This window comes from Eulemur rufifrons, chromosome 17 (genome assembly GCF_041146395.1).
Source record: "Eulemur rufifrons isolate Redbay chromosome 17, OSU_ERuf_1, whole genome shotgun sequence".
NCBI lineage: Eukaryota > Metazoa > Chordata > Mammalia > Primates > Lemuridae > Eulemur > Eulemur rufifrons.
In genome coordinates, this window is record NC_090999.1 from 13,284,423 (window position 1) to 13,307,134 (window position 22,712).

The window sequence follows — 22,712 nt, forward strand, 5'->3', positions numbered from 1 at the left end:
CCTGAAAGCTTTTATTATGAAAGACTGCTAAAGTTCACAAAATTCTCCTTTTACCCTTTTTGAGATCATAATGCTTGTGCTTGTATGTGTATCTTTTCATAGCTTGGCCTTAAGGGAGCCAAGATATTGGTTTCCTGTCATAATCCCTGTTATCTCTGCCCCAAATAAACTGAAGAGAAAGAAACTAAATAGATCAGCTGAGGTTTCCCTTACCCTGGTAGATTGCAAGAAACAAATTTTGCATTCTATTCTTTGTGTTTTCTAAGAACCAGAACTGAACACAAAGAAAATTGTCAACTAACAACACATTAAGGAGGCGAAGTGCCCTTTCATTGTTAAAATGATGAAGATTTGGTGATGAAAGTGAAATGTGATTTAAGTGTAAAACCTACAGCAAGTTTAAAAGCTATAACAAATATAAAGTATCTTATTAATTTTTATATTGATGAATATTGAATTGATCTATTTTTGATAATGGGGTTAAATAAAATATATTATCAAAATTACTTGTACCTATTTCTTTCTACTTGTTTTTAATGTGGAAACAAAATAAAAATTGTTTATATTTCTATGAATGTATGATACACCCATATTTATATGTTTCTCTAGCACCTTATTTCATATTGTATTTCTATCGGATAACACTAGCATAGAGAAAGATGGGAGAACTAAATCTGATGCCTAAACCAAGCTAGTTACTAAAAGAGACAGACTACATTTGAATGTAAATGGTTTTGATACTAGTTAAGGACATACAAGCAGAATCACAGAAAGACTTTCTAGAGCTACAAATCAACAACCAAAATCACAACCCAAGGAAATAAATTGTAGAAGAGATTGTTACTATCTACCTATAGATTCCTGACTTCAGATATCAAGTTGAAGAAATATCTAAAAACTCAATGTAAACCCACAAGGAGATAGAAATCATGCATGAATGAGAGTTTCAATAACTCTAACAGTTTTGTAAAAATACCATCATGATAAAAAAAAGAAAAAATGGAAGAGAAAAATTGTTAAACAAATAGTGGAAGGTAATCCCCCAAATTGAGAAATATTCAAATTGAGTATTTTCAAAGTTCTTTTAATTTAGAATTTATGTAATTCTATGACAAAAGAAATATTGGTATAAACATACACGTTTAATTATTTTGATGGATGAATATACTAAGGCATTTATTTAAGTGATTTAGCAAGGTTTTGTGATTGAAAATTTTAGCTAGTTCTAATTGTGTATGTATAAATATATGTATGTATGTATGCATATGCATGTATATTGTCTGTGTGTACACACACATATAATCAATACATGAAGAAATTGAGTGGATGAGATAAGAAGAGATTCAAAAGTGAGCCTTCCCACCCCATTTATGAAAATAAATTTCTACATGAATTATTAAGTAAGGAGAATGCTCCCAAAGGAAATGTGAGCCCTGATGAAGACTTCTTTTCAGAAGTAAGAGTAATCATTTACTGCAAATACTAATTGTTTTATGACCACCAAAGAATCCTCACTGAAGATTGTGCCATAGTTTGAATGTTTATTCCCTCCCATATTCACGTTGAAATTTAATTGTCTTTATAACAATATTAAGAGGTGGCTCCTTTAAGAGGTGATTAGGTCATGAGAGCTCTGCCCTCACAAATAGGTAAGTGTTGTCATTATGGAAGTGGGTTTGTTATCCAGGGAGTGGGTTCCTTTTAAAAGAATGAGTTCAGCCCCCTTTCATCTCTCTCTCTCTCTCTCTCCCTCTCCTTCTCTCTCTTTCTCTCTCACCCTCTCTAGACCACTCCACCTTCCACCAGGGCATGATGAAACAAGAAGGCCCACAACAGATGCTGGAGGCTTGATCCTGGACTTTTCAGCCTCCAGAACTGTGAAAGATAAATTTCTATTCACTGTAAATTACCCAGTCTCAGGTATTCTGTTACAGCAACACAAAATGGATGAAAGCAGGTTGGTTATTTGCCACATCCATCTGAATATTCCAAAAAGACAGAAAAAAAGTGATGGCAGTGAATATATTCTCCAGCTAAGAATAATTATACATGGTTCTTCATTTCATTTTCATTTTTTAAAAATTTGCAGCTTGATACAATTTTAACAAATGGTTTTCTTTTGAAATATAGCTGTCATGGTTTGCCACTAGCCTTTAGAGATTTATTCTGAAATTAGAGTTTGAACAAGAATGCAGAAATGCAAACTAATTCTGTTTCTGGCAACAAGGGAATCTGATATATATTTTTTAAAAAATCTCTTTGTGAAAAACATCTCATATATTGGTAAAATATGAAGGGATAATTTTAAACGGCTGGGCACACAATTATATAATGTTAATCTTTGCAGACTCCAAACAATGCAAAGCAAAAGTTGATAAAGAACATGTAGGATAGAAACCTAAATCTAACATACTTAATGGTAAGAAACTGTATTCTTTTCTTCTAATATAAAGAACAAAGAAGGTTTACAGAAAAAAGTTAACATAGCAGACCTAAGGCTGGTTTTTTAGAAAGGCCAACTTACAACTTGGCCTTTGGCTAAAGTCTGAGAATTCGAATTTTAGGAGATTTTCCACTACTTCTTAACTGACAAACATGGTTTACTGTGCCTAAAAATTGTTTGTATGAACAATATACTGTATTCTGAACATCTTATCCTTTTACTTCTGTGAGTCTGCAAGTTTGACATGAGCTAGACAGATGATGTGTACATGATCAGCCTCCAGTGAAAACCTTGGGACCTCAAAACAAATGAGCTTCCTTGGTAAACACATGTAACTTGTGTTCTCAGAAGTCATTCCTAGAGGAATTAGTGTGTCTTATGTGCTTCCTCTGAGAGGACTCTTAGAAGCTTCTACCTGCTTTCCTCTGTACACCACCCCATTGTGGTGGTGAATTTTATGTGTCAACCTGATTGAGTTATGGGATGCCCAGAGAGCTGGTAAAACATTTTTCTTGGTGTGTCTGGGAGGGTGTTTCTGGGAGGTAATTACATTTGAATCAATAGACAGAGTAAAGGAGCTTCTCCCTCACCAATGTGGGTGGGTATCATGCAATCCATTGAAGGCCCAAATAATTCAAAAGGGCAGAAGAAGAGAAAATTTTCTCTCTCTCTTCTTGACCTGGGACACACATATTCTCCTGCCTTCAGACATCAGAGCTCCCAGTTTTTAGACCTTTCCACTCCAGGAATTACCCAAAGATGCACCCCTGACCCCACCTTCTTTTCAGGCCTTTACAATCTGGCTAAATGTCAACATTGGCTTTTCTTATTTTCCAGCTTGAAGAAAGCATACAGTGGGATTACTTAGCCTTTATAATCACATGAGCCAATTCTTATAATAAATCTCCTATTTATCTTCTTATCTATATCTATCTCTTTAGCCTATTGGTTTTATTTCTCAGGAAAACCCTAACACACTCAAGCACCTTTTCCCTTTGCAGATTTTTGCTTCTATCCTTTCACTGCAATAAATCAAATTCTTCAGTACAACTATAGATCTTTCCTTGTGAGTAAGAGAATTATTGAACTTAGAGGATGGTCTTGATGATGCCTGAAACAGTAAAATGTCATCTCTCACAACTCTTTTTAATATTATACCAGAAGTCCTATTTAAGGCAAAAAGACAGGAAAGGACATAAAATGTGTAGAAGAGAAGGAAGAAATAAAAGTGACTTTGTTCAAAGTTCATGATTGTTTATGTGCACCATCCCAAAAGTCTGATAAAAAATAAAACCTTCTGTAACTAATAAATGAGTATAGCAAGATCATTAGATATAAGGTTCATATGAAATTAGAAAGTTAATTGCTATCCTGGATACCAAAAATGAACAAATGGAATTTAAAATGAAAAAAAAAATACCATTGAAAATAGCACCAAGAAATGAAATACTTAGGTATAAATCCAGAAAAATATATACTGGTAGTGTCTTAGCTTGTTTAGGCTGCTATAAAAAAAAATCATAATTTGAGTGGTTTACAAACAATGAAAATCTGTCTTTCACGGTTGTGGAGCCTGGAAGCACAATATCAAAGCACCAGCAGATTCAGTGCCTGGTGAGAGACTGCTTCCAGGTTCACAGATGACGTCTTCTCACTGTGTCCTCACAGGCAATAAAGGCAATTCAATGAGTAAAGGATAATCTTTTCAGCAAATGATGCCAGAACAATTGGATGCCCATATTACAAAAAACCATGATTCTTGACACAGACTTAACACCCTTTGCAAAAATTAACTCAAAATAAATTATAGACCTAAGCATAAAATTAAAAAATATAAAACATTTAGAAGACAATACGATAAAATCTAGGTTACCATGAGCTTGGTAATGTATTTTTATATAAACATTAAAAACACAATCTATGAAAGGAAACATTGATAATTTAAAATTTATCACAGTTAAAAATTTCTGCTCTGTGGATGACATTGCTAAGAAATAAAAGACAAGACACAGATTGAGTAAAATACTTGCAAAATATATATCTGACAAAAACTTGTATTCAAAACATATAAAGATCATTTAAAACTCAACAATAAGGAAAAAACTCAAGTATAAAAAGAGACAAAAAATCTGGACAGGTATTTTACCAATGAATATACCAGAGGAAGACAAAAGCATATTCAGAAAAGCAGACAAAAAGACACTCAAGGTCATTTATCTTTAGAGAAATACAAATTAAAACAATGAGATATTTAATTATTTATTTAAAAAATTCTAATTTCTGGCCAGAATCTGGAGTAAGAGAAACTCATTTACTGCTAGTCAGAATGTAAATTGGCACAGCCACTTCAGAAGATAGTGACAGTTTGACAGAGGTAAACATATGCACAATACAATCTAGCAACCTTCCCCTAGATATTTGTCCAGCTCATTTGAAAACGTATGTCCACACAAAAGCCTTAATGTATACGTTTATGGAAGCATTTATTCATAATTGTCAAGCACTGGAAGCAACCAAGGTATCTTACAATATATGAATTGATAAACAAACTGTTATACCCATATCATGAAATATTACTCAGTGATAGAAAGAAGTGAGTAATCAAACCATGAAAAGGCACCTGAAACATATATTACTTAGTAAAAGAAGCCTGGCTGAAAAAGCTACAAACTTTATTATTCCAACTATGTAACATTCTGGCAAAGGCAAACCATAGAAATGAGAAAAATATCACTGGTTGCCAGGGTTTCAAGGAGAGGTGATTGCTAGGTAGAGTAGAGGTATTTTTCAGGGCATAGAAACTATAATGTGTCATACTCTTAAGGTTAGGTTCATGATACTGTGTATTTGTCAAAACCTATAGAATTTTACAGCATAAAGAGTGAATCTTAATGGATGTCAATTAGAAAAACTGATTAGGAAGATGAGGGAATCCCTGGATAGAATGCACAATGGATAAAACGATCCAATCATATTATTAATGTATGAAGCAACCTCACTGAGAGGCATGGGGAGAAAGTTTGCTGGTCTAAGTAGCTTTGGAAATGTGTAAATTCTGTAAGATAAAAGGCAAAAGATATTGCATTAAATATTGCTCTCTGGTTGATAAAGTTGTTTTCTACAGGGATAGATGTTAACAATCTCGATACTACTATGTATGTATGCTGTAATTAAACAATTAAGCAAGTGGATAGTGATAATGGGAATCAGATTTCTCATTGCTGGAATAGAATTTTATAGCTAAGCAGGCTGGGAGGATAGTCTTATCATGTGGTCATGGAATAGAATTGAGATAACAGTGTTAACTCATTTTACCTTAATATAGATAAAAATGGTAACATATAAAATATTTACAGATATGTATATATAAATGCATTGTTATATGCATGTGTGTTTCTTTGCTCTGATGCCTGAAGACATTATAGTAGAAAAGAGAATATTTAACACCCAAATCTTGTTTTCTGATACCATTCTACAACAAAAGGAATCAAGACTTCTTGGAAAAAGAGCTTATGCTGCTACAGACATAGAAGATATCTATATCATCTCTCTCTCTCTCTCATATATATATATATATATATATATATGGAGCATTTTGTCAGACTATAAAATAAGGAAATACTTAAGAAAACCCTCCACAATAAAACAAACATACATTGATGGTGGTATCCCCAAAGCACACAGGAGCCAATTGGAAGAGCTACAGGTGATGAAAGCTGGAAAAATTTGACCAACAAAATCAATAAAATAGTGTTGAATTAAAATGCAAAGCATAAAATGAATACCTATATGCATGTTGATATAAATTAATGCTTGGATACATAAATGCATGAGAAGAAGAGACAAATTTCCCATGAAGAAGGATTCCAAGTAATTTATGTAGCTACTTTAGCTTCAAGGATGTGGAATATACTGCCCACTCCTTAAATATGGGCTATACATAGTAACTTCCTCCCGAACATTATAGTATGGAAAGGTATAAAAAAAAGTCAATTTGCAGTGAGAAAACCTAATAAACACTACCTCAGCCAGATAATCAAGATCAACTTCAACAGTGGTGAGTCATGTTGACAATATGTATATTTGCTGTGATGTGATGAAAATTCCATTTTACCTCTGTAGACTCCTTCCAAAAATCCATAACCCCAGTCTATCCAAGAGAAAAAATCAGACAGATTCCAATAAAGGGAAATTCTACAAGATATTTGGCAAGTATTCCTCAAAATTATCAAGGCCACAAAAACAAGGAAAGCATGAGAAACTGTCACAGCTCAAAGCAGCTTAATGACTCCCTTAATGACTAAATGTTATATTCTATTCTAAATGAGATCATGAATTAGAAAAAGAACATGAGGTACAGATTAAGAAAATGTGAATAAAGTATGAGCTTTAGTTCATAATAGTGTGTCCATTTTAATTAATTAATTATAACAAATGAACCAAACTGCTATAAAATGCTAATACAGGTTGAGCATCCCAAATCCAAAAATTCAAAATCCAATATTGGCCGGGCGCAGTGGCTCGCGCCTGTAATCCTAGCTCTCTGGGAGGCCGAGGTGGGTGGATCGTTTGAGCTCAGGAGTTTGAGACCAGCCTGAGCAAGAGCGAGACCCCATCTCTACTAAAAATAGAAAGAAATTATATGGACAGCTAAAAATATATATAGAAAAAATTAGCCGGGCATGGTGGTGCATGCCTGTAGTCCCAGCTACTCGGGAGGCTGAGACAGGAGGATCGCTTGAGCTCAGGAGTTTGAGGTTGCTGTGAGCTAGGCTGACGCCACGGCACTCACTCTAGCCTGGGCAACAGAGTGAGACTCTGTCTCAAAAAAAAAAAAAAAAAAAAAAAAAAAAAAAAAATCCAATATCTTCAAAATCCAAAATATTTTGAGTGCCAACATGACACAAGAAGTAAAAAAGGTCATACCTGACCTCATATAATGGGTAGCTGTCAAAACGCAGGCAGACAACACACATTTTATTCAGCATCCCCAACGGAGAAAATCCCTCCCGCTGCCCCTTTAGCTGCTATATATCTTTTCTGTGTACACAGACGGTAATAAAATGCATTACATAGGGCCAAGACCTAAAGACTTATGTGCTTTACTCACTACCTTCTTTTTTTTTTTTTTTTTGATGCCTATTCTCCACTCTCTGGTGTAAAAATGTTGCTGAAAAATTCTAAAAGGCCTGCAAATGCCTCTATGACTGGTAGTGAAAACAAAAAGAGTGAGTATTTATGTTTATCGATAGCACAGAAATTCAAGCTATTAGAGCTACTGGACAACAATGTAAGCATGAAACATCTCACAGGAGAATATTTTGTTGGAATGACCACCATACATGACCTGAAGAAACAGAGTCATAAACTTGTCCACATATGTGGCTGAGAAAGCTACATCTTTGCTTTCTGATGGTTCAATGTATACAGATTTTTTTTCAAGCGCAAAATTATTTAAAATATTGTATAAAATTACCTTCAGGCTCTGTGTATAAAGTATATATGAAACATAATGCATTTCTTGTTTAGACTTGAGTACCATCCCCAGATATTTTATTATGTGTATGCCAATATTCAAAAATACAGAAAATCTAAAATCTGAAAAATTCTGATACCAAGCATTTCAGATAAGTAGTACTCAATCTGTCTTAGGTTTATTAGTCTGCTTGGGGTACCATAACAATATAACACGGACTGGGTGGCTTAAACAATAGAAACTTATTTTCTTACATTTCTAGAGGCTGGAAAGTCTGAGATTAAGGTGTCAACCAATTCTGTTCTTGGTGAGGGCCCTTCTCCTGGCTTGGAGATGGCCCACTTCTCACTGTGTCCTCACACGGTAGGGAGAAAGAGAGAGAGTTCTGGTCTCTCGTGACCTCATCTGAACCTAATTATCTCCCAAATGCTTCATCTCCAAATATCATCACATGGAGGCTTAAGGCTTCAACCTATGAATTCTTGGCAAGGAGGGGACACAAGACATTTTGGTTTATAACAACAGGAGAAACAGTGTGCAAGGTGTATGGGAACTCTCTGTAATGTTTTCACATTTTTTCAGTAAATCTAAAAAGTGTTCCAAAATTAAAGTTAATTTTTTAAAAAATTTCAAATTAACAATGGGACAATTTTAAAAATATTTTCTGGAAATTAACAATACAGTAATACAAATTAGAACTCAAAGGCTGGCTTTCCAAGAGGGCAAATATAGATAAGTATTAATGAGCTGAAGGAAAGATGTGAAAACGGTTATCCAGAATGCAAGACAGAGAAAACAGGGAGACAATATTAAAGAGTAGTTAAAACACTTAAAGTAGAAAGTGAGAAGGTCTATAAGGAATAGAGAAAATCCAATATTTGAAAAGATAATAATGGCATATACTTTCATACAAATTAAATAAATTCTCTGATTAAAGAAGTATGGCAGGTCCCCAAAGTTATAAATACAACCAAAAAAGTCTATTTCTAGATACATTATATTCAAAATTTAAAATTTTGAAACACTAAAAACAAAATAATTTTAAAACAGCCAGAAAAGAATAACTTATTACTTAAAAAAATAAAAATAAAAGAGCCAAGCTGAGAACTTCTGAATTCCTGGACCCTCTGCATCCAGTTCCCAGCATGGAAAAGACAAATCCACTGCTTAATCATTTCTTTTGGCTTCTTTTTGGCTTCTGTAGTCAGAAACAAGAGATGCCAAAAGACAGCAAAATATTACTAAAATATGTTGAAGTCAATATGTTTATGAAGCTACAAAAAATATTGAAATTATGTTTTTAAAATGACAGCAAAATCATGACATATCAGACAAAAAAAAAAAACAAAGATAACTTATCAACAGCAAGAAAAATCATTACAAAAAATTGATCCCAGAAATATATTTAAGATTCTAGGAATTTTCAATAAGAAAACGGCATGAGTCTAAATATAAGCTCACATAAATATTATGAAAACAGCAAAGGTAATGTTTAAATATGACCATCAGAACAAATTAGAATTAAATATTGACTACAGTAGTATATAAATTTGTAGGAGAATAATTTTCATCAAAATGTTCTGAATTTAATACCACCAGATAATGATTTTTGATTCATTTTCAACTTCATTAAGTAAATTCTACATGTTACATTGTCCAGGTTTTTCATGAATTAAAAGATAAGGTTATGATTTTCAAATATATCAAATAAAAATATTACAAGAAATATTTAAAAGAAAACAAGAAAGGAAAAGAAATTTTAAAAGATATCAGTGTTAAATTTTATTACAAACAATAAAAAAGTTAAGATTGTGAAACCAAAATCGAGTATGATAATGAACAAAAGATGCCGTTCACCAATATTGCTGGTTCTCCTCTTTTTCCTAGAAGCATGCACTTACTAATTACCTTAAATTTGCCATGGTTCTGTGACTTATTATAGTCAATAAAATATGAAAGAAAGTGAAGTGCTTTGTACATATGCAGTTTACAAGAGAATCTCATAAAACATAAAAAAAAATGATTGAACATAAAAGATCATAAAATATATCACTTAAGTGAAAATGTTTAAAATGTTAATGAGACAAAATATACTTTAAGATTAAAAAATACCACTATAGATAAACAGTGTTACTACATACTTAAAAGACCACCAAATATCCAAGTTAAAGCAAGAATTATAAAAGTGTACATAAAAATATAGCATAACTTAAAAATGTATGGGACAAAAATTGACAAAATTACAAGGAGAATTGAAAAATACATCATTGGAGTGGGGGATATTAGCCTAGTTCTATCACTACTTGATATTTTTAAGCAAAAAAAGTGACTATTGTAATTGATTTTTCTAAAATAAAATACTTAAGAGATAAAGAATGCACAATGTTTTCAAGACAATATATTTTTTAAATTAAGCATAAAATTGCACTAAATGGTAAATTTGCATCCTGGAAAGCTAACATTAGAAAATAAGAAAATCTTTCAGGGCACGGTGGCTCGTCTGTCATCAGCACTCCATGAGGCTAAGGCAAGAGGACTGCTTGAGCCCAGGAGTTTGCGATCATCCTGGGCAAGAGCTAGACTCTATCTCTACAAAAAAAAAAGAAAAGAAAAATTAGTCAGGCATCAGTGGCATGTGCCTGTAGTCCCAGCTACTCAGGAGGCTGAGGCAGAATTGCTTGAGCCCAGGAATTTGAGGTTCCAGTGAGCTATGATGATGCCACTGCACTCTAGCGAGGGCAACAGAGGAAGACTCTGTTTCAAAAAAAAAAAAAAAAAATCTGAACTTGAATGAGTTGTTTTAAACTTAAAATATTCAATATAAACAATTAATGAATTCAAATAAAGCAGAAGGAATTTTAAAGAGTGTGAAGCTGAGAACAGAAATCAGGGAAGTAAAAAAAAAAAAAAAGATGGTAATACACTTGTCAATTAACAGACTAGGAGAGAAGAACTCACAAAGTAGATACTGTTGGTGGCCTGCCTAGATCCCCTTTATATTAGTTGGTGCACCATTCCAAGCTGCTGTGGGTGACATTTTTGGAGAATTGCCCTTGATTGACATGAATCACCTTTCTGGGAGATTCCTGAGAACTCTCCTAGAGCAGCAAGTCACTAGTACTAGAGCATGATATCCAGGGAAGAATGCTGCTAGGGACAATTCTTTGGCATAATTTACGTTCTAGAAATCTCCCACTGTCAATAATATTGGCAAACGGTAAAATCTGAGCTTTCCAAAAAGTATTAAGGAAAAGAAAATCACAGAAGAATATCTAAATTATTACTCAATTGAAGTAAGGTACAAAAATACATTAAGGAATAATTATAATCAAAAGTCAAAAGAGTGGTTACCTCTGGGAGAATAGAAGGTGATTTGATTGGTGTGCTCAAAAGGAAGCTCAAATATATTATATTTTATTTTTTAAATTCATGCATGTATAATTAAATAATTAGTTATAAAACTGATATGTATTTTATGACTAAGAATTAAAGTAAACTGTTAAATCTGACTCTCATCAATGATGTTTTTTGCCTTGAAAATAGTTTCTTCCTTTCTCCATGGAACTCAATGACTACCCTGACAATAAACCCAGCCACACTCATCCTTTGGCATATTAGGCTGTTTTAAAAGATGAGAATGCATGCATCTGATACACTTAGGAAGCCTAATTCAGGTCTGAGAGCTCTCCAGAGGGATTACAGGGACTCTTTCATGTAAAATAACAACATGGTTTTATATCATAATTAATAATAAACTCAACTATCATGAACAAACATCAACCAGCACTTGGAAATTCTGAAATATGATAGAAATGATACAAAATCTAGAAGAACACCTGGCATCTCCTTCAAACCCTATTTTCTCCTGCATTCTACTCAAAACCTAGGGACACTTAGGAGTTAATTTTTATTCATACCTTCTTAATTGTGATAGGGTTTATCTCTTGCTCTTATTATAGTTCAAAATATTTTGAAATATCTCAGGGTATTCATAATTCCAGGTTGACATTTTTCAACTATCTTTTTTTCCGGAAAAGTTTAATGTTCTGAGGGATACAGGGAAAAAATATGTTCCATAGCAACTTCTCATGTGATATACCCAATATACATATGGAACCGGTAAACTCTGCCACTGTTTCTGTGCTTTCTATACGATCTTTTCTATCAGGAGCTGTGACCTGAATTTGAGACCAGCTGTGTATGTATGTCCTCAGATGAATGATTTATCCCTCCTTTAATAATTTGGCTTTGATTCCTGAAATTTTTTCCTCCACATTATATTTGTGTAGCTTTATATTTCCTGCCAATTTCTATCTGAAAAATGAACCACCGTGAGCTTTCCTAAGAAGAAACCCACACTTAATAATTTTTCCTATTACCAAGTATTCACTTTCTAAAGACCATACAGAAAATGACTACCTTTAGCCATTTAGTACTAATTTGCTAAAATGTTTTGTTCTTATAATTTGGATAATATAAAGCATTTTCATTCCTCAACAATTTAGTCTTTTTATGCTTTTTTAAAATTTGATTGGCCAAAAATTTATTTTTGCTTTCCCTGTGCATAGTGGTGGGGATGTTTTCTTATTCAACAGTATCACTGACCAGAATCAGTTTCCCCAGTGCCATCTTGAAAAAACCTTCCAACTCCAACTATTCTAACCACATTCTTTTTACTCCTGGCTTTACTTTTCTTGGCATGGTCACTAGCATTTTATTAAATAATTCCTTATTTAATTCTCTTCCCCTATAGTCAGGTTCTGTTCTATGGTAAATAATATTGTCATTACTTTTATTTTGGAACCTGACTATTCAGTTCCCCTATTATTTAATTTGTTCAAGCTAAAATAAAGTGTAATTTGGTTTGGCTGTTGGTTATCTTCAAGAAACCACTGGCAAAATCAGTGACTAAACATATCTAGGAGTAACACTCTCAGAAATCTGTGCAATTTCACCAATATTCTGATTTCTTCAAAGTCACTTTTTTAAAACTTTTTCAGTGGCCTTCTTGAGGTCGAGGCTGAATAAAACTTTGCGAGAACAATTCTTTAACTGACAGAAAGAATGTAGCTAGCGAAGCAGACTTCAATGGGATATATGAAAAGTTGTAGATGTCAAAGTTGTTCATTGAAACAAAGTAAGATTTGGAAAGGATAAAGGCAAAAATGTGAAATTCTGTTATTTTATTTACCTAGTGATTTCTGCCTTTTCAGCGAACAAGAAGGTTAAGCTGCTAGAAAGTTGAGAGGGGCTGGTGTATAGTTGGAATATAGAGAAAAGCAGAAAGAAGAAATTTCTTCAAAACGTACTCTTTCTGATAAGACCTGTCTTAATATTCATTCCTAAGTCACTGTGTGCTGACAAAATGTACATCATCACAACTAAGCTATTTTCTATGAAAACAAATTATTTCTCTTCCTATATGTGGAATATAAAGTTTTATTGCTTGACAGGTGAAGACATGGATCCTAAATAAATCACTTTTATTTTATTCACTGCTTCCTTAAATTGGCCACCACACCGGCTATTTATTTGTAGTGGACATGGGATTTCGTTACGTTGCCTAGACTGGTATCAAAATCCTGACCTCAAGTGATCCTCCTGCCTCAGCCTCCCAAAGTGCTAGGATTACAGGTATGGGCCACTGTGTCTGGCTGATTCTTTCTGTTAATATCATCCAGTTCCATGTTTTGATTTAAGATACTGATTGGAATCAAGAAAAGCTGAGTTGTGACCTGATTTCTTGAAAACTATTTGTCCCAATAAAGCATTTCATTTTCCTGTATTCCCTCATTCCCTCACACAGAAACTAAAATAGCTAAAGATGAGTGGGACCTCCCCGCTATCTTAAGACTTGGTGAATGAAAGAAAATAATTATGTTCGTGGGGGGCAGGTGTAACAGTACATTTCTTTCCATGGCTTGGAAGTCATATTCTGAAGAGAATTTAACTAAATAGAAATTAGAAGGAGCTTCAGCATCATACCTCAACCAAAACTAGAAGGTATAGATTTAAAAATCATTTTTTTAATTGAGGTATTTTACTGAAATATCTATGCCACGTACTTATTATTGTGTGATCAATATTGTAAAATTTATTTGCAATTATAAAGAGAAAATATCACTTATGGGATGAAACTTGAGAAATTTATTCAGTGCTGATTCTTTTTCTGAAAAAAAAAAAACAAAAACAAAAACAGCTTTCTATCTTTCCTTCCAAGTGAAGAAAAGGGAATTTGTAAAATTATATTTATTTTTTGAAAATTACATATAAATTAAACTTTTATAACATGATATTAAAAATAGTTTGTAAAGAGTAAAAGCACTATTTTAAATTCAGTTATACTTTCAATGGCTTATGAAATGGATTATCAGAGCTGTTTTGATTTAAAAAATTTCATGTGAAATTTAATAAATTTTACATGAAAAAGAACTTCCCTCAGCTATGTTTGGAAGAATAAAAATAGAATGACTTCCAGGAGATTGGAAATACACATTGTTGCAAAAGCTGCAAAACCAGACCACATCATGGAATAAAACCTCAGGCTCATAGGAAAGTAACTGTCACAGAGCATTTTTCTGAATGTAATTTTTTTTATTACTTTTTGGTGAGAAAGAGCATGATTAGTGACAGAGGGAGAAAATGCGGTGAAAATCCAAACCAGAAAATAACATGATAACTACCTTCTATTTCTGAAAAACATTTTCTTGAATTTGTTCTGAAAAATACATGAACTGTAGAAATTGCTCAAACATAGCTTTCAAGGATTGTTAAAAAAAAAAGTACATGTGAAAAAGGAAAAAGTGAGAAACAGAAAATACAAAATTTGGGATTTCAAGCTAAGTCTACCTGTCATCTTAAAAATATCATTGAACGTTCATGTTATGTGATCATCACTTTTTGAAAATAAATCTAAATGTAAATTATTATATAATGAAACACTAGATTGTGTGATATCTTTGTGTTGAGTATTAAAAGAATTTATTAAAAATAACTGATGTAGTTACAATAAGGCATCAATTTGGTCTTTGGTATTTGGATATTTTTTTAGTTCAAAAATATTTTATACCTTAAACAATGATTATAGAAAGTACACACATTTATCCAGTTAATAATAAATTTATGTGAATAAATATTGCTCTTAAAAGCATCACTTTCTCATTTATGTTTATTAGGATAAACAAAATTATATGATTTCAACAATCAAAACTGAAATGTATATTACCTATGACTTTTTTTAAAAAAACCTTTTCGATGTATAGTCCTAAAATAGACAATTATTTATTGGAAAGAATTAAAATAGTCAAATATTTCCTATGTAGGTACATATAACTCTAGAATCTTCCTTTAGTATATCTTTAGTGGATGTTAGACATTAATGAAAGATAGAGCTTCCTAAAAGGGAGATCTGGCCACGGTCACTTTTCTGTTTGTGAGTAAAATAAACTCAATGCCATTGACCAAAGAAAAAGTTTCATTAAATCTAAATTCTAAATTCAACTTCTCTTAACATCTTAATTATCATTATTTCCCAGCATGAATCCTGTAGTGCGTATAGAATAACCTACCTTGGGACATTTGCTTAAACTGCTCCCTCTGCTTCTACTTCCTTCTGCAGTCTCCTCTGCCACTTTAATTTTTTCATCCTATAGAACACCTCCAGCATAGCACATTACACACACAGTTTTGATGTGATCCTGTATAGCATTGTGTCTGAGCCTCTTTTGGAACATCTGCCACTTTTTGCTTTTTATTGCTTTTTCTGTACCTTCTTATATACTTTTCATAACTCTAAAATGAGGCTCTAATTTTATTGATAATGACAAATATCACCAGGAAAATGTTTTAATATCCTTTTCTCTGCATGGAATAAAGTCTTACATATATTATATGTCTGGAACACCTTAATTATTAAATATTAGGATGTATAGATTTCTGTTTAAAACTATGGCATTTGAAATAGCACTTTGAAAATGCCAGTAGATGATTTAGAGTAAATATCTGATGCTTTTTTTGACATAAGAAAAAATGCCTGAATAAAATTATTAGGGCGACATTAACTATTATGGTCCATTTTCTTATTTTCAAAGTTAGTATTGCTGGGCAAAACCAGGTGATGAGCCCATTGTAATCTATAAATAGCTCATGTCTTCTTCACAGGATATAATTTCAAGCGCCCTTGAATGCACATTTTCTCTATTCACTTTCACCTAGGAGTTTAAAAAAGAATCATTACTAAAATGGGTTTGATGCCTCTGTAGTGCTGAAGGACAAAAATCCTTCATTTCCATAAACTCAGCAAAGTAGATAAATGGAACCATTCCTTTCCAGACTACGAGCTTTTTTCTTTCTTTTTTTAATCAATGCTTCAAAGAAGAATATGTTCTGTTTTTCTCTGATCTTTTTCTTTATTAAAAAAAAAAAAAAAACTGCCTTGCTACATTTTTCATTGGTACAAGTCAGTGTAGGAACATGTCTTAAGTAGGAACATGTTAAAAAGTATTTCATTTAGTATTATTAATTTAAAATTATGTAATTGGAAACTTTGAAAGAATGACTTGGTTCTGTGTGTGCTAGTCTTGTCTCCAAATGGTTGTGAGTTACCTTTGGCTCCAGGGTTTATAATATTTTTAATCTTATATTGAAAAAAAAAAAAAAGGATTTAACTTCTGCAGTTCAAGAGAAAATAAAAGTTAAATTATTTTTTTCCTTCAAATAATATTTAATTTGCCTTTCATCCTAAAAGATAAAAGAGAACTTAAATTTGAGTCATGTCTCCGAAGAACTGTTCCGAGATTTGTCCTATTCTTGAAATTGAAAGCCAAGTAAATAAATAAAGTACCTAAAAGCTAATTACAATTTGAGCTTGAAACATGGAACTCTTACCTCTTGCCAGAATAATCACCTCTAGATTTCCAATTTGTTGAATAACTGACCAAACACTGTCCACATTAATAGGTAGAGACTTACCCCAAAAGTATTGGATTCAAGCATGTTAGATTACCCTGCTCAGTTAATCGGCCCTTCTTGATAGGTCTGAAATGAGTCTGCATGAATTTTTGTATTCAAAAGTATATACTCAGCTAAACCAAAAAGAAGACACCAAATAAAACTTATGGGTACATCTCTGTGAGAACAAACAAAACAATGACTAATTGTGTACTAAGTTTTCTGCATTTCTGAGAATAGTAGACTAAATATACATCCTTCCTGTTACCCAGATTTCTAACTAAATTGTAGTAGACTAAATATCTAAGTCAAAGAACTTGTTAGTATTTAATAGCCTCAGTTTTTCCATTAGGTCATTGGTTTCTAAAATTTTGATTTCTTATTATTTTATAATTTGTCTATTTTTTGTGTAAATTCATCTGTGAATGAGCTCCAATCGACTGACATCCCTGAAGGTTAGGTGGAAGCTGGGTGCAAAATAAAGGCCAACAACTTCTAGCTGAGTCTTCCATATGCTGAGTATTCCAATTTTATATGCATCACATAATTAGATCACACCAATATCCAAATCTGGTTTTGAATATTCTCTTGTTCTCCAAATATTCATGAACATATATGTGTGTAAGAGTGTGTACACCTATGTGGTTGAATGAATGCAATTCCTCTCAGAATATTTGCCTTCTTTAACTATGTTACAAGAAAGTCACAACTTAACTCTGTATCGTTCCTTATCTTAATGATGATTTCCTCTTCAATTTCCTCTTCAAATCTGTGTTTGTACATATTTGTCATAGGAAGAATTTTTGATGATATATCTTTTAGTGATTTCTGTAAACCTATTAATTTCTCAATGTTTGCACAAAGAATATCTGTAATTAATAAATTCTGCTAAGACACAACTTGGATAAAAATATTATCATACTATTATTTAGTAAAATTTCCTTTAGTTTAGCAGCCACCATTTTGTATGGGATCTGTCCATAGAAAATTATCTTATTAGAAAAAAGTGCTTTGATTTTAAAGCTGTATTTGATTTATGTCTACAAATAGCAAGTAAGGCTTACTAAATGTGATGAAACATATCAGTGACATATGATTCCATAGCTGATTTTTTGTGGTCAGTGAAACCTCAGAGTTGATGTACAAGTTTTTAGCTCACTAAACTCTATGAGAACTTTCTTTTAACATTGGTAAAAGTGGAGATTTTAAAGTAAGGTTTTGAATGTTAAATGACTCCAGTCAATTTGTAGACCATTTATGTCATTACTGTCTTTTTGATTCAAAGAGGCAAAATAAAAAATAATGAGACCCAATCCATATTTATAATAATGACATAATTGCCTAGTTTCAGAATTCATATTAAAATAGTATTTGGAATGCTTTCATTAACAAGATTTTTCAAAAAATCTACAAGGAAACATATTTCCAGACTATGGAAGCTCCATTTTGCCTTCACATTTAGATTTAATAGTAGGAGCTTAGAAGCAATCCATTATCATTTTAGTGTGTAATTAAAATACGATTGATCTGAAGTATTTTGTTTTACATATTCAGAACCATGCAGAGGACCTTGATGTTTACATACATGGTTAAATGTATACACACATTTCATCTTTCAAATCCCTCATCTATAAAGTTACCAGGTGAATTAAAAAAAATGCTATGGATATTTATTCCAAAATGTAAATGCAAAAGCCTAATGGACTTGCAGAACCTAATGTTCCTGGTCCTCTTTGCATAGGAAAGTCAAAGCATGAGGATCAACAACAGTTGTTCAAGCTTTTCCCTCCTCCCACGGTGAGTGTAGCCCAGAGTTAGCATAATCAGATTATGTGTATCCAGAGGTGATTCCCCGAACCCCTGAGTATCTCTTTTGATTTAGCTTCACACCAAAACACACACCATTGTGATATAAAAAAATGATAAAGCAGCATCTGGAAAGCTAAAATGTCGTAAAAAGCTTAAATTACATTTTATTCCTCAGGCTTAAAACACAAATTGAGAATTATTCAAATTAAACTTACTTCCCATACCTCAGAATTGTAATATGATAGCACAGGGTGGTTGCAAACAGAGGCAAAACCCAAAATTTTTCACATGGGTAGAATCAGACAGAAAATGTCATATAACTTTGGGGACACTAGATTATGATAAATATAAAGAGCAGTGGAAAAACTCCCCCTTCAAATCATTCTTAATATCATGTATTTAAAAAATCCAATTTACCTGAAATACATAGATGTGGTTATCTTTGGAGAATAGGATCATTATGTTATGAAATCTTACTTCAAGGTCAATAGCAACAATAACAAAATATTATCTAAAACAATCTGGAAAAGAAAAGTCCCAAGAAATTCTAAGAAAATTAGCTTATTTATGAAAATATTAAAATAATTAGACATATACTATATATTTAAATAGTTGCTTCACTCTTGAAGGTTTCATGAACTTCTCCAACGATAATATAATATTTTATGCAAAATGTATGTAAATATATATTTATAAGCTAATGGAACTAGAAAATTAGATAAGAGTCTGCAAGCCTTTACGTAACAGAATACTTGCAGTTGGCAAAGCATTTTTACAGATGCTCGTTTAATCCTCACAACAACCCTGTGAGGTAGGCAGGGAAGTCATTGCCATCTCTCTTTTGCAGTTTTGGACTCTGAAACTCAGAGACTTTTGGGGACATATCAAAGGATAATAAGTGTGACTCTCCTCTTTCTTTTGTATTTTTCTCCTAGTCCTACACATTCTCCTGTAAGATACTAAACATGTAAGAACTAATCAGACCGGGAGATGGAGAAAGTTTGAACCTGTGTGATTAATACAAGTGAGTCAGCCCTGGATCTATGAAGTTTATGTTAACTGGAGGATAGTCTTTTCAGACTACATTGTTATCCTGTCATATTTTTGATGACTGCTTATGATGAAAATAAGTGAATTATGCTGAAGCACAAACCAATTGGCAAAATGTTTGACAACTAATTTTAGGTACAGGAATGATAAAATTTTCCATTTTAAATGTACTAAAACAAATGGAAAAAAGAATAAAGTTCCCCAACATTTGCTACAGGATAGGTGTGTGGCTATTTTTAAAATTAAGTCATTTCCTGACATATCAGATTTTCAGAATATACTTTAAACCATTCTTTCAATCCATTTACAAGAAGGGGTCTCCTGTTTAAAATAAAGGGGGGCAGACGGGGTTGAGACTGTTGTCTCGTGCTCAGTACAGCACACAGTGGGGGCACTGAAGTTGCATACATTATAGTGCAGGCAGCAAATCCCCATGCTCCATCAGTTTTGTATGGAGAAAAGAAGTGGGGAGGGCAAAGGGAAATGGTACATACAAGTCCATGACAGAGTGGCCTGGTACATTGGAAATACCTCATGTAATTTAAACACAAGACAAGGCTAATGGGATCTGTCACAATAACAGAGTGTGGTCTCAAGGGTCCACCCAGAAAAGTGGAAAAAGAGGTCATGATTACCTTCACAAGTTTCCTTTTGCAGTGTACCACCCCTATAAATCATAGTCATCAGTGATCTTGAGCCTTTTTGTTCAGTTTTGCTTTTGAAAAATAAATCACAAAATAGTAAAACAAATATCATTGTTTGGCTTAATTTAGATATTCTTAATTAAACAGTACCACAGACTTTATTGAGCAATTGAAAATATACACAAAGAACAATAGCTTTTTCTCTGTATTTTTGTTTGTTTGTTCAGATTTGACTTTCTTCCAATGAAATAACCCAGTTTAGATGATGAAAAGGGCACTTGTTTCTAAAGAAGCTGTGCACAGCTTGCCCAGTTCCAAGTACTGTTTTCACACTTCTTCCTTATCATTGCTGAGGTTATATCTCCACTTGCTCAGGAAGCAAATTCCACAAGGTTGCAAGAATTGACCCCCTAAGTTGTTCTTTCAGATTCTATTTCTCCATAGAGTTCAGCTAACTTTTTAAACTCGGGTCCCCAGTCTCCAAGGTAGTGATAATCCTGATCTGATTGTGTCGTCGCTGAATCCAGCGAGCTGATAGACCCAGCTTCTGATCTCTGACCCTCATAGGCGTAAGTCTGCAGAGAGTCGTAAGGGGGGACGCTGGGGTCTAGATCTGCTTCTGCTAGTCTTTGCTTAATAAACTCCTGAACATCTATGCTCTCCAGGGTGGACAATGTCTGGTGTCTGGGAGTGAGCTTCACTTCCGGTCTGATGTCTCTCCGGTACTTGAGCTCCTCGGCAGCAGAAGGGTTCCTCAAGGCCGTGATGTCAAAGGCCTCAGTGTCTTCCTCTCCCCCTCCCTCGTCGTCGTAGGTGACCACGTTCTCCCGCACGTCCTCCTCCGAAATGATCAAGGGCTCTTTCTTGCTGCGCCTCAGGGTGATAAAAAGTACCACAATCGCTGAAGAAAAACAAAAAGAGGATGAAGCGTTAGGAAGAAGGAAGGAAATTCTTGGAGATCTGGCATCAGCAATTTACAATCTGTCATTAACCACATTCCAGAGCTAGGCGTGCCCTCTCTGAGTAACACAGCGAGGTATTTTAATGCTTCCAAGACTGTAAAAAGAAATGATTACTCTTTTGAAACGTCGTAAATTGCTGATCTTCTGCAGAAAACCATAATATTCTCATTTGCTGGGATTAGAAATTCAGTTTGTTTGACTCATTTTACAATATAACCATTCAGTGTTTAAAGGGAAGGAAACAGATGGTGGAAAAGTAATATGAAATCTTAACTGGAAAAAAACGCCAGGCGTGGTGGTTCACTCCTGTAATCCTAGCACTTTGGGAGGCCGAGGTGGCAGGATGGCTTGAGGCCAGGAGTATGAGACCTAGCAAGAGCAAGACCCCCTCTCTACTAAAAATAGAGAAAAATAGCCATGTGGTGGAGCACGCCTGTAGTCCCAGCTACTCGGGAGGCTGAGGCAGGAGGATCACTTGAATCCAGTAGTTTCAGGTTGCTGTGAGCTATGATGACACCAGCTATGATGACACTAGCCCCAGCTACAGAGGGAGACCCTGTTGGGGGGCGGGGGAGTTTAACTGGAAAAATATTGTAGTGTACTGATCTATCTAGAAATATTTAATTCTTCTAGGTAGATACACGAAAGGCAGAACATTTTAAGTTTCTATAAAATTGGAAGAAGCTTTAACTTTAAACCCTTTAAATTTTGATGCTTTGTAGAAAATCAAAGGAATATTTTAATGGTTGATCTTTTTTGTCAATTTTTTTTAGATTTGTATTATGCATTAATAAGTGCATTTACCGATTAACCTACAAAAGAATGTTATTTTATTTGTATACAACCTATGTTACCTAGGAGTTTTTCCACTTACAAATGTCCTTCACATAACTTATTTATTTAATCCTCACAGCAGAACTGTGGCTTTACTCTATTTTTAAAATGAGACTGAGACTCAGAAGAGAATACCTGAATAGCTAGGATCAAAGGATTAGATCCCACAGGTGGTGGGTAGAGGTGCTTGGTCAGTAATGCATAACTTCTAACATTAAACTTAATGATGTTTCTACCATAATATTCCACTTTATTATTTGGAAAAAAAAAAATGGGATAATGAGTTGAGCGACCAGTTGAACATGTAGCTCAGGGTGGCTATTGCTAAATATGGTGGATTAGTCATTATTACTAACAATATTGCAACTACTTGATAATGTGATAGAAATGGGTCTTGGCAACTTTGCTCTGGCCATTTTTTAATATTTTCAAACCTTTCCATTTGATAACATTAAGCCATTATTATACAGAAATACTTTCTTCACATCATTGTTGTTACAAACTCTGTTATTAGGCCCATTATATTTAGCTCTATAGACTGTTCT

At 33.5% G+C, this 22,712-nt stretch overlaps 1 protein-coding gene across 1 annotated transcript in view; it reads right to left on the reverse strand.

Moving 5' to 3' along the window:
• Nucleotides 1-20,781: 20,781 nt before the first annotated feature.
• Nucleotides 20,782-22,712, reverse strand: part of CDH18 (cadherin 18) — a 202,850-nt gene continuing 200,919 nt past the window's right edge. Inside the window, exon 11 of the mRNA XM_069492575.1 lies at nucleotides 20,782-21,272. Coding sequence (XP_069348676.1) covers nucleotides 20,782-21,272 — 491 coding nt within the window. The remainder of the gene's footprint in view (nucleotides 21,273-22,712) is intronic.